Below are 19,017 nucleotides of genomic sequence, written 5' to 3' on the forward strand. Positions count from 1 at the left end.
CTCTCTCCCCTTGTTTCTGTCTCCTCCACTGTCCTCTGTCGAATCAAGGTGAAATGAAAAAAAATACATTGTCATAAAAACTAGTATAGTCACACATGGAAATGCACACACAGAGACAGACAGGAGCTCACAGACACAGTATGCACACCCAACTGTGATGCACTCTCACAATTTCATACTCACACCTACGCGCACAAAAACACAACAGGATATGTGTGGGGTCCCTTTTCACTCTCTGTGTACGGTAACAGACACTGCCGTTTTGATTTTGTTATCCATACTCATTCATTTTCTAGCAGTAAGGAAACACTCAGACACACACACACACACACACACACACACACACTCACACACACATACAGTCAGTGAGCCTCAAACTCAAACTGTGGAGGAGGGGGCACTAAAAACTCATTACATGGACGATCAATATTGCACACACTTGAGAAGCATGAACCCCCCCCCAACCCCCTCCCCCTCAGATCCACAACACACACACGTTTCATCAACCACTAGCAACGGTGACAGATGACTTTTGTCAGCCTGAGATGTGTTACCGTGGTAACCATTAGGCTACATTTCGGTACGGTACAGCAGGGGTGACACACACACACACCCGCACACACACACAAACACACACATATCAGTAGACACACTCAGACAAACTGGCCAAGGTCATGATAAAACACCACAGCTCAGTTTTTAGCACATTCCAGCACTTTGTGGACTGCAATAGTTCTCAACCTCAAACCAAATCTCTTGATTTGTTACTATAATTGATTTTGAGCAAATGCTGCCATTAAAACCTGGGCTGCCTGTAGACATGTTAGATAAAATTAATAATCAACGCTTTATCAAAATTAGGCAACATACAAATAAGTATCTCGGTAATACTCCTCTAATACAGTACAAAACATTTCAATTTTCAATTAAACAGAATAATTTCCACAGAGACTGGACTTGTCCATGGTTTAAAGTGATAAAACACTTTTGGCCTTAGTTGAATCACGGGCTATGACACTGTTCTGTCTGCAGGCATGTGTTAAAATCAAGACAAGGATGATGAGTCAGAGTTTACATCTACAATAATAAACTTTTTAGTCTTAACTGTGATGAGGCATTTGCTGCACACGTCAACAAAATGAATGGGTATGAAGTGATGTGTCTGACTAACCTCTTGCTGTCAGTCATGTCCCATTTTATAAGTGGAAAAATTATGAAGACTCCTGCTCTGTCATTAAAACCCCATTTACACCTGGCATTAAAATGCATTTTGGTTGATCAGATTACAGTCGGATATTGCTTGACCACATGAAAATACAAGTGTAAATGTGCCCAAGACGCATGGAGGATGGATTGTGCTCCAATAGCCACACCACTTCTGAAGGTGGTCAAGGTGCATCCCTGACTCCAATGAACACAAGAATAAATGCAATTGTGTTTTCAGTCCACATACACATGGAAATATGTAATCGCAAATTACTGTTCCAAACCAGCGAGGTAGCAGCCATTATTCAATAAATACACGAAGCAGTCTCTTCCATTCTCCTCTGCTTTTGATTTCAGCATTCCGGTTGTCGAAGAAAGCTTCTTCAGCTGCTTCGAAAAGCAAGTGAACACAGTAACACAGCTTCATGAATGGCTACCATGTTTTTCAAATCCTTTTGTTGTTGTTTGTTGTATTTTTGGACCCGCTCGGTCGAGAGGGGGATGTGACGTGAGCTGGACATAGAAATCAGATCTCAATGTGGACACTGGAGACACATTAATACCAGTGTAACTTTAATCAAGTTAAAATCATTTCTAGATGCAATCTAGACATGAAACACGTTTTAATGCCAAGTGTAAATGGAGTCTAAGATGCATTTACCATACTTGATAGAAATGAGAGGCAGTTATCAAACATTATAGTCCGAGAACAATAGTCTGAAACTTTTAACACATAACTGTCCATTGACTATGGAAAAGAATCTTTAATAGCATTAAAGACACCATGGATACAAGTAACAAAAATGTATTTATTATTGATTAATTAAAAGTTGTAAGTTTTTGCTTTTTATTTGATTAAATTAATGATACCTGTTTTGGGTGTTGAGTAGTGGACCCATTAGACTTATAGAAGAAAATAGTGTGTAAATGTGTAAAAGTCAGACTTTCTTCCAACACAACCGTCAAGTAAATGTTTTTACATTACCTTTCCAAGCCCAGGGGTGTCTTTTATCTTATTGGCTGCACGGAGAAGGCAGGGTGGAGCTGGGGGAGGGGCCATCAACAGGGCGGAGCTGAAATTGGTCGGAAACAGAGGGGGGTCACATGATGGTGATGATGATGTCACCGGGGCTGTGACTGCAGCGGTCTTCTGCTTCTTCTTCTTGGAAGCCAAGTTCAACTTTTGCGCAGCTCTGAGAGAGGAAAGCAGAGAGGAAGAGGAAAGAGAATCCAGTCAGTATGATTAATATGTTAAAACCATACTGTAAAAAAAATATCATAAACACTAAGTTGTTTAAATGGATAAATACAAGGAGATGAGGATGGACAGGAAGTATCGTGGCACATGTGCATGACAACACAGGTCTTCAATTACATCCTTACCATTTACCGCACAACAACCATGGCAAATATGCTAACTGCAGAATAGAAATTGATTACACACCCTTCAACACATGTACACACAAAGACCCACACACACACACACACACACACACACACACACATACTACTGTTTACATATGTAGCAACATCTGGATGGGGAGTGGTTCATTTGCTTTCTTGCTGCTCAATTCCCTGCGGCATTTAGCTCAAAAGGAGCCACCAAAAATTATATTTATATATACTCCATCACTTTCCTGCTCTCAGATTCTCCTTACTCTTTCCCTCCCTTTAACTTCAACTTCTAAACTTCTTTGTCCTTCTGTTCTCCTCACTCTCTCATTTCTTAGCTCAACACAGCAGCTTCTTTCTGTCTGCCTCTCTCAGCACATCAGTACATCATTTTTAGTGTCAAACTTTTCTGCCGACATCTCTAACTCTCTTTCTTTCTCACAAAGCAGAAAATATCACATAGTCACGCCTGAATTTCTGGTTTAACTTACATGAAGGAATTTATAGTAAAGAAACAGCTATTACCAAGCACTACAATTTCCTCCCTCTGTCATTTTGTCTTCTACAAATCTATCATGGCCAAATGTAAGTGTTCATCTGTATGATTTTAGCCTGTGAATAATGTGCCTAATTTTGTTGTACTTGATGATAGTTTTTGAACACAGGGTCTCTGTTAAAAAGATATTTCTTGAGGGAGAGCCAGTAAATTTGCTTGCAATAATTCACCCTAGTGATTTACTGCCATTCTTCACTATATGTGTCAATATATTTCCTTCTCTGGGATTTAAGAAGCCACAATTCAAACAGGCATATTTCCTGGCAATCTGAGTTACACACAGCAGCTGTATTAACAAGATGATAAAATGAAATAGCTCTAAAATAGAACTGGCAGGGATTCATGCTCAGTTCTTCTTTATAATGTCCTCGTATATATTTCTAAGATTATAAAGAGAGAGAGAGAGAGAGAGAAGACCTTGCGCCCTGACACACTCTCTGTCAAAGAGCCATATTCTCACACCATTGGCTTTCAATTAACTGCAGCAGGTTACAGAAATGAGACCGAAGGGGAGAGTCAGTAAGGGAAAGGGAGCGAGGGGGGAGAGCGAGAGGGACAAATAGAAGAGAGAGAGAGGTGCAGTGCAAGAGGAGGAGGTGGGGGGTATGTGGATTCAGTGACCCGTAGAACGACGAAGCGTTTCACCATTTGACTAGCTCTCCCAGGAGATTTGTGTGTGACTGTGAATGTGTGTGACGGCATATACTGTATGCAACAAAGCTCCACAAGAAGACCCCTAAGTGGTTTCTCACTGTGTGTAAGCTAAGCTCACATACATATTGCAGCAAATGTGATCAAAAGCAATTACTGGTTTTCTTATTATACCACTTGAATACTTAAAGCCCTCCTGGCAGCATGAAGATACACGTGTAGTGGATTATAAAAACTGGTACTCGTCAGGTGCAGGAATTTACAGTATCTTAAAAACAATAATGGTGTTACTGGTGTTACTGAAGATTCAGTGAGATAGATGTGTCCGATTTAAAATCTACTGCTTGATTTCTAAGTAACAATGGAAACATGGCTGCTGCAGTTGCTGCAGCTGCTGCTTCTGCTGCAGTGCTGATGGTCGTAGGATGAGACATGACTATGATGGATTCATGCGCAGTCTACTCTGCTGTTGGAGATTCCTACTTGTAGCATGTACACTTTTTTCCCACCACTGCAAATGATCTTTCTGTTCTGTGTATTTGCATGTACTGGTATTGTTTACTATGTTCTCACAACCTGACTGATTTAATCTGTGGCACATTTCAAGCAGGGTAGACACACACACACACACACACACACACCACACACACACACACACACACACACACACCACACACACACACACACACACAAGCTAATTGGTAGCGTTTAATGACAAGTGGCCTGGGATTTGGCCAAGTGGATCTATTCCAATCAAAGCCTAAAGTGAAGGGCACTTGTTTTCCATCCATCTACTCCATCTCTCTATCCTTCAGCTCTTCCTCTATTACCACCATCATTTTATTTACACCCCCTCTCCATTACATTCATTCACGCCATAACTCTTTTAAATCCCTCTCACTCTATAATCATCTCTTATTTTTCCCTCTATTTTACCCCCCAATTATTTTTATCCTTTCATCCTTTGCTGTCTCTCTTTGCCTTCTTCTCTGCCCTCCATACACCCACCGATCCATCCCACCATCCGTTCAGCCTTCCTTTCATATATTGATCCCGTCATCCATCCTTGCCTCTCTTCCCCTCTGTCCCTTCATGCGTCTCTCTCTAGCTGTGGCTTTCTCTTCTTCTTCCTTTTATGCAACTACATACACTTACACTTGACATGTACTGTACATACAGAGATTCACTTGAAACACAGAGACACACACACAAACACACACACACACACACACACACACACACACACACACACACACACACACACACACAAACACACACACACACACACACACACACACACACACACACACACACACTGGTGTCCGTGGGCTGTGTTGTTTCCTTAGTAGCAAATTACATTCTATTTAACAGGCTGTCAGTGGAGGGAGTGTGTGTGTGTGTGTGTGTGTGTGTGTGTGTATGTGTGTGTGTGTGTTTGTTGTATGGGGTCAGTAAGACAGGTATGGGCAGAGGACAGGCTTTACTGAAACTATCTATCTATTCTCTTAATGGACATGTACCCTCCAATATACACACTTCCTACTCCCTAATAAAAGGCCACCAGATATATTGCCCGTGTGAAAGTGCAAACAAGCCTGAGCAATAAAATATTAATACCATTGTGTTCAACATGGAGTTACAATGGCCACATGAAACTTCTAGCTCATGTGTGTCCTAATATACGTAATGCATGTCTGTGGTACTGAATATATCTCAGCTAGCTGCTCATCTTTCTGAAGTATATAAATGTCTTATTGTTTTAAACACTTTTTAATAAACAATGCAAGGTCAGAAATTAATGTTTGTGAGTTATCAGTATTTTTACTAAGGGAAAATATTGAATGGATAGAATAGTTGATCTCACTCTCTTGTTGCCCTCCCAGTAACTCTAGTATTAAAAACAGTGAGACCACTTGAAGAGCAAATTAAAATTTGTCTCTTTCTGTTAATTACCTGTTTTCAGTTCATGTTAAATGACACATGAGCAAAAAAACAACAATAAATGTGGTTCTGAGGCACATCATATGGTAATTTTTTTAATCATTGACCACCTATTTAAATCATCAATCACCCATTATTAATTGTGGCTAATTGGTGGCCAATTATCGTTTGATTGAATAGTTCTTTTCTAAGAAAACCGAGGAGAGGCAGCAAGAGGTAGAAGAAGACACAGCACCCCCTCCATTTCTCAACCATCCTCCATCCAAAATAACAACACCTCCTCAATTCACCAATTCACTTGGGACCTATTCATTTACTCTGCCACCTCCAGCAACGCACATACACACACACACACATACCACACACACACACACACACACACACACACACACACACACACACACACACACACACACAGCCAGCCAAATCCCTAAAGATCCAATCCTCGGAGCATGCAGTAAAAAATTCCTGCACTGATAGGGACTCCCTTCCCCCAGTGAGCAAAAGCGCGCACACACACAAACCTAGGCAAGTAAAGCATGTCTATATCCTCTATCCCAGCATCCCCAGAGGGCCACCACCACAGCACTGGGAAGATGGAGCGCTGCTGTGTGAGTGTGACATATTCACAGACAGATTGGTACTAATGAAAGATATTACTCACATGCACATTAGCAGAGGTAAAGAAAAGGTCAGTGTGAAAATAGAAAAAAATTTTAGGAGTAGAGTGGAGAGGTATAAAAAGGACAATGGCAAAGAAAGAAAGAAATGAGTGGGAGAAAGAGAGCAAACGAGAAATAAAGGAAGCAATTAAATGAGAGGAGGATGACAGAAAAGACATGAGGATGAGAGGAGGATGAGGAGGAAGAGAGGGATCAGGTGAGAGGAGATGTGGTGGGCACAGGGATTTTGCTGTGTGCAGACAGTGAGCATGAGGAGGATTGTGTGTGTGTTTGTGTGTGTGTGTGTGTGTGTGTGTGTGTGTGTGATTGTGTGTGTGTGTGTGTGTGTGTGTGTGTGTGTGTGTGTGTGTGTGTGTGTGTGTGCGTGTGTGTGCACAAATGTGTGTTATGAGTGTCTGTATGCAGTCCACGTCTGAGAGTAAAGACCAAGACAACCATGGGATTTACCAGCACTGCATGGCTGCATCAATCAACCATAAACACAAATACACACACGTACACACCAGAGTCAAAACTAAAAGGTGACAGAGTATACATTGTTTGTTTTTTTGTTTTGTTTTTCCAATTAAACTGAAATCTTACTATAAACTCACACACAATTGACAGGAAAAACACAGACAAACTGTGCATGCGTATGTGAAATTTCAAACAGCAAACAAAACAAACACTGTGACACTTTGTCACATTGAATTTAAGAGGAAATTACACATCACAGTGTTGAGCATCTACAATAATTACACAGGCTAGAACAGGAGAAAAAAGACTGACAGCTAGACACACACTTCAACACACACAGTGACACCTGCACCATTAAACAAACCATGTTCTTTCACTTAGAAGGTTAATGCTCATAAATCGACGCAACACAGCTGGCTGTACGTTTTGAATGTCAACCAGATGTGTTGTGCGTGCGTGTGTGTTTGCGTAAAATGTCCTTGTTACCTGACAGTTCAGGGGGTCATAGAAAGAAAGCTAGAGAGAGAGTGTGTGCGCACATGTGTTTGTGAGCATTCATGAACAGTTTACGAGTCAGCCTGGTCACTGGTGCATCGAAAGCCAGACATCACTGTCTGCTGCACGTCAGTCATATATCCAACACACAGACACACACCCACTGCACACACAAACACAAAAGACGAGAATGTGTTGAAGAGAAGAGAAGAGTGTGGAGGAAAATAATTTAAAATGTGATTTAAAGCAGCTCATTTGATTAGAAGGATCAGCAATACTTCAGACACTGTGACTCACTCATAGTCTTGTGTTACCCATGAATAATTTAGACATTCATTTTGAGCTTGCCATGTTTATTCATCAATAATTTACCCATATTACCCGTGTCTTATTTAAGTTGTGTCGCTCTGCATTTCTAAAGATTTGATTACACAGCTCATTGACGACTGGATAGTTGATTCATACACAAACACACCAAAAGATAAGTAAGTAGACTTATGCACAACATATGATTGTATTCAATTTTCCACCACCTTCCTCTTACTTCATCTAACAATGCAGTTATTAGTGAACCCGTTCTTTCATTCTTTTTGCTTTATGAAACAACTTAAGAGCATAACAGTCGATGTTGGCACTTTTAAACCCAGGATACTGTGTTAACCCAGTGATAAATCTTTGCACATATAAGCTAGTAAGATGCATGTCAGATCCTTGTTTTTACTGAAATTTACATTCTCTGAAAAACTAATTCTCTTAGTCTTCATAATGCTGCTAAATCCCTAAAAAATCAATCCTTGTAGGATAATGGCATAATACACTGCTACAGTGTTGATATTAGTATGCTAACATCAATGGGCTTCCTGTGGCTCTCTACAAGCAGATGCCTCTCAGTCCTGTTTTGTTCCATTCAGTCACATTGTCTGCAGTTCTCAGAAGACATTTTAGTCAAATTCAAACACAAAATAGAACTGGGAGATGCAGAGCTGGTGGTGTTGAATTAGTGATGGAGTTTTTGCAGTTTAAAAACACTTTCTTATTGACATCACCAGAAACATCAACAGATGTGGAGATGAATGCAAAAAAAGTTTAATTAAGTGTGGAGGCTAAAATCAGATGTTATCGTCCTCTCCTGACCATTAACGTTAATATCAAAATAAGATCTGTCAGCAGTACTTTGATGTGAAAGCATCTTACCTGGCAAAGAAAGAGGCAGCGGCGGAGGTGGCAGTCGGTGCCGTGGTGGTTACAGCTGTGTGAGAGGGAGAGTTTGTGTGTGATGGTGAATTTGTGTGTGAAGGAGAGTGTGTGTTGTAGCGGTTCAGAGCAGCTTCAGTCAGTCCTTCTCTGGAGGCCTCAGAGATCATCTGGGAGATCTGATATGAGTGAGAGAGACAGAGAGCGAAAGAGAGAGAGAGAGACGTTTTACTATAACTAACAAAAAACTCAAAGAGTTCAGAAAATAAATTAGAAATGATTACATGTGTGTCTGCGTCATCAACAACAATCTGTTGCTGTGAAGATATAAAATCCATCAAAGAAGCAGTGAAAGAAAGAAAGAACAAAAGAAAGAAAGAAAATGACAAAGTCACCCAACAGAGTCATATTCTCACCCCTCCTCTTCCCCCTCTCCCACCCTGACAGATGAGATTTTGTGTGTGTGTGTGTGTGTGTGTGTGTGTGTGTGTGTCTGTGTGTGTGTGTGTGTAGGTGTGTGTGTGTGTGTGTGTGTGTGTGTGTTTTCCTTGGCAGACAGACTGCAGATAAGCTTTTGCAGTGATCACAGTGAACCAGCAGCAGAATGATTCTGAGTCCCAGATAGATAGAAACAAACAAACAAACAAACAAACAAACAAACACCCTCCTGCCTCAGACTCTCTCTTTTAACCTTAAGCCTTCTCATCCTGTTTCACCCTTACTTTTCTTCTTGTCTATTCCTCTCACCATTTTTTTTTTTTACTTTTGATATCGCTTCCCTACTCAATTCAATCCCCTCTGTCCCTTTGCTCTGCCATCTTAAGCTACTCACCTTTGTTTCTCCTTTATTATTGGATCATCTTTCATGGTGTTTGTGCTTTATTAGATAGCATGCAGGGACGAATGCTAGTGAGGACAAAGAGAGACACCTTTGAACTTATAACAGTGTAAAGAAATTAAATTTCCTGGCCTGTTTGAGTAACTGTATTTTTTTGGCCATTCTGCCTTTATTACAGGTGATAGTGTAGCTATACAGTAGACAGGACACATGGAGAAAGAAAGACAGGTGTGAGATATAACAAGGGTCCGCTGGCTGGAGTTGAGCTTTGCAATTACATGGTATGTGCCGTAACCACTAGACCACTGGACCCTATTTATTGATATTTTTCTATAAGTATCTGAGAGTGACCAAGATGTTAAATTCATTCCCTGGTCCCACTGCATATTATAAAAAAGCACATTCAGCTATCTCTTACTCAAAATCTCTTCATCGATCCTTCTTGTCAACAAAGTGTGCGATTTTAAGTATTGTTGCTTTTTTATGTGTGTGTTGGTCTTTGATAGGTGTGCAGTATCTCTGCCTGTATCAGTATGACCCTCTGTGTGAGCAGTGTTTGGAGTCGGCCTGTACCAGCTTCAGAGGATGCCTGAGACATGCAGTCACACACAAAGAAGAATTTATGTGACAATTTAATTGCTTTATGAGAGTGTGTGACGCATAAGTTTGACACTGTGCACAGATGCGTGTGCATTGATGTATATGTATGGGCATGTGTGTTCATGTTTGTGTGTTTGCGTCTGTGTGTGTAGGCAACCCATTCGTGAAATAGATATGGATTATTGATTATAGTTCTTTATGTGCTGCCAGTAGCCAGACAGCAGAGCACCTAAATCATAACCACGTGCTCCAATAAAGGAACTATAGCTTGTGTGAGAGCTAATCTGCGAGCATGTATGTCTCTTGTGAGTATGTCTGTGTGTGTCCTTGTGCATGCATGTGTCTGCACTTCTCTGCACCTGTGTGTGTGTGTGTAAATCACTTCCACTCTGCGTATATTTACTGCTGAGGGCTTCTGGGGTCCAAGCACGCAGCCCACTGCCTTGATAAATTACCTATTGTAAATGAGATGCCTCTATAGTTTATGTACCATACCCCTCTGTGCATTTCCACCCATTTCAAATGCTCAGACCTGGCTTGCTACCCCTGCATTATTAAAAGAGTTGTGAACATATGGAATAAAGGTTCAGCAGCTACATGGAATACCTGTTCATTTGCACTGGTTACTCATTCATCCTCATGAATGGGAAGCGGAAAACTACTTGGACAGAGTAGAAAAAAAGTCACCACAGAGGGTTATTATGTGAGCTGAAAACTGGAGGTGGAGGAAGAATATGTGGCAGGTAGTGAAGGTGCAGCTGTTAGGCTAGTTAGTGTGAAGCAGGTAATATTAAGCAGGACTGACCAACATTGCCATCCATAGAGCCACACTGCTCATGGCTAAAAAATGCAATAATCAAATTTGCATTTATAATATCATGATATGTCAAAAGGTATCTGAAACATGTGCTGATGGGTAATTATGCGTCATTGTTTTCATTAAACCAGCTTGTATGAGAGCTGTCTGCACCTGAACTACTGCACACACAAATCAGAATGATGGTTTTTGTTCTTAGGCGGTTGTCATGTTTGTCCTATTCAGATTTTCACTCAGGACATAAAGGCTTAGTTACTATCTCTGTGTTTTACTGTAAATTTGATTAAATTTCACTGGATGAAACTTTAATGATCCCTATAGGGATATTAGGCCATAACAACAGGAGAGAATAGGATATAGATGATAAGAGGACAAACAACAAGTACTGAGGATAATACAAGGGTGAAATGTAAAATAATACTGCAGATCAATAAAAACACAGCATCAGACAATGTTTTCACAGAACAGCTGGTTCTGATATTGTACCTGTGAATGTGGGACTTAGCTGTGATATCAGATTTCCACCGAAATACGAAGTGAAAAAAAAACAGTCGAAAACTTATTCTGTCACTCTCGTCCCTATTCCTCTACACTATAGCACGTACCTACAGCCTTCTTTCTCTGCTCTTAGAAAAAGGAAAAAAACTTGCTCATTCATCTTCATTACAACGCAAATGCCATTTCCCCAGCATCCAGCTTCCTCATTTGTCTCTCTTAGATTTATTTTATTTTTTACATCCTTTTCCAACCATATGCTTCAGGCAACCAACATTGAATTTGTGGCTGAAGTTTCTGGCTTGCATGAGGGTGAAAACAGAAATGGGGTGTTTTTGTTTCCACGTATGTGTGTGGTCCTGCCTGTGGTTATCAGGGGGATAGACACAATCTGTAAAATAATCTACATAAATGCTCACTGCAGCAGGGTGGAGGAGAGGCTGCCCTTTCAGGACCAAAGTGAGGGAGAGACATAAAAAAAAATGAAGTAAGTGAGCAAATGGAACAGGGTGTTAATTTATTTCACATTGGAGACAGAGAGAGTCTATGGGAGAAAGAGTGGGAAGGAAAGAAAGCTAGTATGTACTGTATATGTGTCTCTGTGTGTACACACTTATATACTGTGTGTGTGTGCCTTTGAATACCTAACAACACAGTGTTAGTACATGAACATCTATATGAACCTATTTTTCCGAATTCAGACTGGAGCGGACGGTATATATACAATGGCAAGCAAAAGTAAGTGAACCCTCATCTCATGTATAAGATGAGGGTTCCTGAAATATGGTCAGGTTTCAAGTTACAATTATGAACGAACACAATCTATTTTAACTAATAAGACACAAAGCACTGTATTTTTCTTGGCTGAGCTGTAACAGGTCTATAAAAAAGAATGGTCCAAAATTACTCCTGAACATTGTGCTGGTCTGATCAGCAGCTACTCGAAGAGCCTGTTTGTGATTATTGGTGCCAGAGGAGGTTTGGCCAGTTATTAAATCCAAGGGTTCATTTACTTTTTCCACCAGCACTGTGAATGTTTAATGGGTGTGTTCAATACAGACAGAAAAGATTATAATTGTTTGTGGGAAATTAGCTTAGGGACATGGTGTTGTCTACATTTGTGATTTAGATGAAGATCAGATCACATTTTAAGATCAATCAATGTAGAAAACCATATCATTCCAGAGGGTTCACATACTTCGTCTTGCTACTGTATGTGTATATATACATATGTATATACTGTATATATATATAGAGAGAGAAAGAGAGAGACAGAGAGTAAAGATGAGGCAGAGTAGGGTTGGATTGAGTATGCCTCCTATCAACATATATACAGCACAGAATGTTGTATAATCAAATCAGAAACAGCCTCAAGGCTACAAAAGTTAAAAGAAAGAATGATGACAGGAAGAAATACAGATTTATGTACCTTCACTTTGCAGTACAGATAATGTTAAGGAATACCAGAGACATGCCTTCTGACCCAAAATATTCAATATATGCTACAAAATACGCAATACAAAGGTTGTTAGCTAAATGGCATACTCTTATCATGCCCTTATTTTATGTTGGTATTTAAGGTCCTTGCTCGAGGGCACCAAGGTGGTGGTAATGAGGGTGGGACCAGTACTACTCTTTCTCTTTGCCCACCTGGATTTATTCTGCTGGACGACCCTCCCGACACAAGTTTCCTTAACATTTAGGCCTCCACAGCCCCCTCCACTTACTTTATACAAAATATGATATGATTTGTTCAAGTGGTGTATTGTATCTCACATCCTGTTTCTCTCTGCAAGATATACAATAACAAACACATACACGGTAAATTAGGAACGCTTATCTAACCATTGTTGAAAGTAGACACACACACACACACACACACACACACACACACACACACACACACACACACACACACACACACACACACAGGCACACACCATACTGTATAAACCTGTTTTCAATTAGCTGCTTGAAGGACAGAGCGAGGGCAAACAGACAATGTTAGATTCGTTTTCTCATGCCAGAGAGAGAGGGAGAGAGAGAGACCCATCCCTTCTAAACCACAACCATAAAAAGCCCAAAAATGTAAATGAACATATTTATAGACTTGATTTTTTTCTGATTTTACTTTACAGTTTCTGTTAGTTGAAAGGTACAGTGATGGTGAATATGACATTGGGATACTAAATAACAGTTAACAGTTGACGTAGCAGTTTCTGTGTGGTTTCTTGGAGCAAATTAAAGAACCATATATCACTGAGCAGACTGCCGTCTGACCTCACCCATTAGTTTTGCAGCCTGGACCTTTGGTTTGTCACCTCTTTGTCACTACTGCTGACCCAGCAGGATTTTAATGTCAGCTTCACTGGCAGACAGGTTGCTTCCTCTCTCTGTCTCCCTCTGCGTCCTCTCTCTTTCAGCTCTCTGGGTCTTGTGCTACCTTTGAAGGTGACTTTAATGGTGATTTTAATCATTAAAACAGTTAAATTGAATAAGACAGCACCAGTGTGGTTCTGGTAGTGTTTCTGAAGAGTGATACACACATTTCCTATGAAGCCCACTGATTCCTACTGCAGGTTGTTGACTTTCAACCCTCTTACTTTCCCTTCTGTCAGTCCACCTGTGTTTGTTTTCTCTGTCACTTTGCTGAAGAGCGTGAACATGTTGGAAGAGATTTCTCATTTGGCCTGCGTTCAATCATCAGCCATTGTGAGACCGTCTGAAAGCTCAGCTGATGCATCAACAGCCATCTTTTATGATTCGTGCTGTACGGCAGTAAAGCAACAAAATCCAATCCCACATCTCAGCAATGTGTCCATATAGGCTGAGGTCTCAGAGTTAAGAAATTAAAGTACCAGATCTAGCCCCTATAATAAAATTTCTTCTACTCTTATTCTAAACACATCTCTCTTAGACTCTCTTCACCCTTTCTCTCTACATCTCTATATCTTTCAGTCTTATCTCCCTTTATTTCTTTCCATTTCCATTTTTTGAGCATCTCTCTGCTCAGCTCCTCCTCTTTCTCTCTCTCTCTCCCAGGGGTGAGTCTAAACAAGGGTGATTTATTATCATGCTCTGTTTCTCCTTTCCTGCTGAAACACCATTACTGTCAAAGTCACAGCACAAACACTCAGGCTCACTAACATTTTACACCTCCCAACACAGGTACTAACTCAAATACAGAAGAGCTGAGAGAATAGAAAACCTCCTTCAGATTTCAACACTGACTGTAATTTCCACAAAGACAGGCCAGAATACATAACAGCTTTTATGCCTCATTTATTTCTGACTAGTAGGACAAGATAACGAAACAGTTCCAGAGACTGTACGTAAGTAATTTCAACCCACTATTCATATCTCTGTATCTGATTCAAGTCATGGACTGAATAAAAATATACAGAGAGATGGGTGAACAGCACGATAGGAGAAGACATGAATATGAAAACAAAGTGTGAGAAAGACAGAAATAATAGGGGAGAGGGAAAGAAACTGTGTAAGTGTGTGTGAGAAAGAGAGTGAATGAGAGTGAAAGAGTGAAGGGGTACCGGGGGTGTGTGACATAGAGTCCCCAGAGTCCTAATTATCACTGTATGAATTATTACATCTGTAGTACACGCTCATACACACATTCACACACACACACACACACACACACACACACACACACACACACACACACACACACACACACACACACACACACACACACACACACACCCCTCTGGATCTCCCCTGGAGTCTAAGCTCTCCTGCCTCTATACACCTCTAGACCACTCGTCACCTAAGGCGTTTTCTGCCTCCTACCAACCTCCTCTCTTGTTCTCTTGTCTACTCGCGCTCCCTCTCCTACTTCCTCGCTCGTCCTAAAACCTCTTCTTTTATCTCCATTTTCCGTTTGAGTCACTTTTACAGTTTGTTTCGCGCTAAATTGTCCTGTTTCACTGTTTAAGAAGTTATTTTGTGTGAGATGGTTTTCAATTCTAGGAATGTGATTATTGTGTCCAGAGAGAGCTCTTTTTGGGGAAAATAAACTTCACAATGTCCCTTTGATGTTTTCCAGTTAGCTACTTAAATGAACACATCCACAATTGTCTCTTTCTTTGCATTCAACGGGAAATGGCAGTGACGCTGACAGACAGGAATTGAGGTCATATCACAGCAACAGCTTGTATGTATCCAGACCAGACCAAACCTGGTACATGGTCTTGGAAACACATTTTGAGGAATCCTAAATTCATTGGCATCAACTGGTCTCTAGGGGGCGCTGCAATACGTAAAAATACATTTTGGCTAATAAACATCAAAGGTCAAGACATGGCAACTTGTCTTATCATCTCTTATCTTGTCCTGTCATGTCATTTTGGAGTTTGTTTTTGCTGCTTCTTGAACAACCTTCATCCAAACTTTACCAAAGTTGGGACAGATTACCTTCAGACCAAGACAATAGTTTTCACATGGATTTTTGATTTGCAAGAGCATTCAACCGTAACAGCCAATCGAAAATGGCGACAAAGATGCCAAACAAGAAAGTCATATCTCAGCCAATCTTTATTCAAGTAACATGAAACTTGCTGTGAGCGCTTGCAACCTTGCCCATGACATAATATACTATACTATACTAATAATAGTCTGACCTGCTGGGCCCCCTATATTTATTATTTGTCTTCCTTTGATTTGGGTGATAGTAATGCTCTAGATTTAGAAACTACAGCTCCTACAATGCTTTGGGAAACGTAAAATGAAAGTATGATGCTGCTATTTTGGCATCATTAAAAGTATGCCAGCAGTTCCTGTCTGCAATGTACCCATGGATGAGCTCTAACTAACATATCTTTTATGATTTCTACATGGAATAATGGTTTATATGTGATGGACATCAGAATTAACACTCACACCCAATCTAAAAATATGTGTATCATATCTTTTAAGTCAGATTTGACTGAGTTATGACTCATTGAAGGAGAATGAATTTCTACGCAAATTGCGACCATCGAGCTCAAATGGTTTTAAAGTACCTTAACGGCCTCATGTCACTCCCTCCTTTACCTACTAGGAACACGCAGACATGTGCACATGGACACATACAGGCACACACTTTGCCTGGGGCTGATGCAATACAGCCTAATCTGACTTTGTACAAGCTGAGAAGAGGACAGGAGAGAGCTGAACACATTATCTCAGAAGTCAGGTTTAGTCAGTGGATGATATCTAACAAGGTCACACTACAGTAGGTAGGTCCACGTACAAGCTGAAAATGAAAATGTTCCTGTCCTGACGCATATCAAGAGATGTATCTGTGTGGTGGTAGCCTGTTACCATTTGGTATAATCATGCAAGAGCAGAATTAATTTATTCAGTCTCCTGGTGATATTTGCACTGTCGTCATGGGAGACATAGCTCGACAGATCGTTATGAGTGAATGTAAGGCACACACATATGCACACAAAAGTGCACACATACATTTCTGCACATAGCTTACCTGGTACGGATAGAGTGTCACTCCTCCATTAGTTCGGTTCATGTGCTGATGGGCTTGCAGAGCTGCTGTACTCAGTACTGCTCCACTCCCGTTATTACTGCTGTTACCACTGTTATTGCTGGGGCTGTTTACTCCAGTTACTGGTTGCTGCTGGGAACCAGCTGCTTTTCCTGAACTGGGGGACCCATTCCTTCTGTCTACCCCACCTCCAAGCCCCAGAGAGCTGGGCTTGGACCCCAGTCTGTGCCCTGGACCTTGAGGTTGTGGGTTTGTGGGAGCACAGCTGGACGTTTGCCCCACTGAGGGACTCCCATGGCTGGCGTTGGATGGTCCGTGGCTCGGGCTGGGCGTTGGCGTCTGGCTTGGGCTTGGGGAAGGTGACTGGGATGATTGGTGAGGAGGATATGAAGCAGCAGCAGCTGCTGAGGAGGATGAGGAAGGAAGAAAAGGAGGAGACCAGTCCCGAGATCCAGGGCCTCCTGGTACTCCAGATGCTCCGAGTGGCCCCGGAGGTCCTTGAGATCCATATCGTCCAATCAAAGCAGGGGGGGAAGAGGTGGGAGACAAATCCCACTGGTCAAGAGTGAGGACCATGCGCACAGCTTCCTGTTTGAGCTGAGTGAGGTGAGTAGCGCAGACATCACAGCGACTATCACGCTCATTCCACGCCCGCCGAGAACTGTTAGGCACCTGAAGCTTATCATGGAGGAGGAGGGAGAAGGAGGGATCCTGGAAGGAGAGAGAGAGAGACAAAAGGGTGAGATTTAGACTGGTGTCTGGAGGAATGAATGAGAACTAAATGAAGCAAGAACAGCATGTTTTGAGTTGCACAGAGAATGTAAGTGAAGAAAACCTAGGAGAGGAGAGGAGAGGAGAGGAGAGGAGAAGAAATGATAGACATGTTTAACAAGTCATGACTGTGAATATTTATAGAAAATCCAAGAAACATAGCCATGTAGCCTGGGGGAAGATGAAAATGAAGAGACACACACACACACACACACACACACACACACACACACACACACAAAGGTCAAAAAGTGTGACAGAAGCTGGACAGTCGTCTAATACAGCAAGTACAGTAAGGAGTTCAAAATATTAAAGGTATATCATGTCACAGACATATTAAATGGCATCCCAGTTGTAATGATGTCATGAAAACCAATACTTTGGTACCAAGTTGATACCAAAATTCTGAAAATGTGATGGTACTTGTTTATCGAGTGTAGCTTAGGAATGAACGTACCGTACATGTCGTAGGTACGTTCGGCAGAAACAGAAACAGAAACAGAAAATACTAAATGTAGTGTGCTCTTTTCTGTCCTTATGTTGGTGCTTGTACGTTTTTGTGGGTGTGTGTATGTGTGTGTGTGAGCTATTATAGTGTGCTTTCTTATGCGTGGAGATCAGGATATTTGTCCAATTTGTTTGTGCAGTTATCTGTGCCTGTGTGCATGAATGTATGTGCATGTACAGGTATGTATTATGTGTGCGTGCGTGTGCATGTGTTTTTTCCAGACTAATTGGAGCCACTTGCACAGAGCAAAGCCACTTTAAATCTCCTGCCATGACTCTCTGGTCTAAATATCAAAGTTAACAAGCAAAACACACGCACACACCCAGATACAGATCTGCGTCTAAATTGTATTTGACTCCAGTGGAAAGATTTTTTCAATTTCTCCGACAAAGCATTAAGTACTTTATCTGACAAAGGGTCATTAAATTGAAACTGTTTTTCCTTATAAAAGTCTGGCTTTACTCCAGGCCCTTGAGACTGATGGTGGGATTAAAGAGATTGTGTGACGTCGGGAGCTAATTGTCGGCTTAAGTGTAGGTGTAGTGTTGGTGTATTATCAGTGAGTGAATGTCTGCTTTGGACCTTTGTAATTCAACAAAACATCTGTGGTAGGTGGTGCCAGCTCAAATGATAACTGTAATTACCATCCTGCTTTCAACCTGCCCACCTCTTCTGTTCGCTAAAGCCAGGTATCTGTGTTGACCCTTTTCTGCACACGTGATAGTTACAGCAAACTGAGTGTATGGTTACATGAAAAATTTATCTCAAGCTATTGTAACGGGTTAGACGGTAAAGACAGAAAGGGAGGAATGATAGTGACGTGTTTCTGTGATATTGTGCTATATTGTATGCGTTCTTCTCCACAGATGACATGAAATCTTTTCTCTGAAACTGCTGTGCTATTACCAGGCACT

The 19,017-nt window shown here is 41.2% G+C and overlaps 1 protein-coding gene and 1 long non-coding RNA gene across 2 annotated transcripts in view; one reads left to right on the top strand and one right to left on the bottom strand.

Annotated features, from left to right (window-relative positions):
• Positions 1–19,017, bottom strand: part of kif26ba (kinesin family member 26Ba) — a 78,344-nt gene that overhangs the window by 37,545 nt on the left and 21,782 nt on the right. The window contains exons 3-5 of the mRNA XM_056384725.1: positions 16,807–17,535; positions 8,575–8,753; positions 2,192–2,399 (exon numbers count right to left, since the gene is read on the bottom strand). Of these exons, the coding sequence (XP_056240700.1) occupies positions 2,192–2,399; positions 8,575–8,753; positions 16,807–17,535 (1,116 nt within the window). The remainder of the gene's footprint in view (positions 1–2,191; positions 2,400–8,574; positions 8,754–16,806; positions 17,536–19,017) is intronic.
• LOC130174673 (uncharacterized) overlaps positions 1–19,017 on the top strand; it is a 56,003-nt gene that overhangs the window by 17,167 nt on the left and 19,819 nt on the right. The gene's annotated exons all lie outside the window — the stretch shown is intronic.

This window comes from Seriola aureovittata, chromosome 1, assembly GCF_021018895.1.
Source record: "Seriola aureovittata isolate HTS-2021-v1 ecotype China chromosome 1, ASM2101889v1, whole genome shotgun sequence".
Lineage (NCBI taxonomy): Eukaryota > Metazoa > Chordata > Actinopteri > Carangiformes > Carangidae > Seriola > Seriola aureovittata.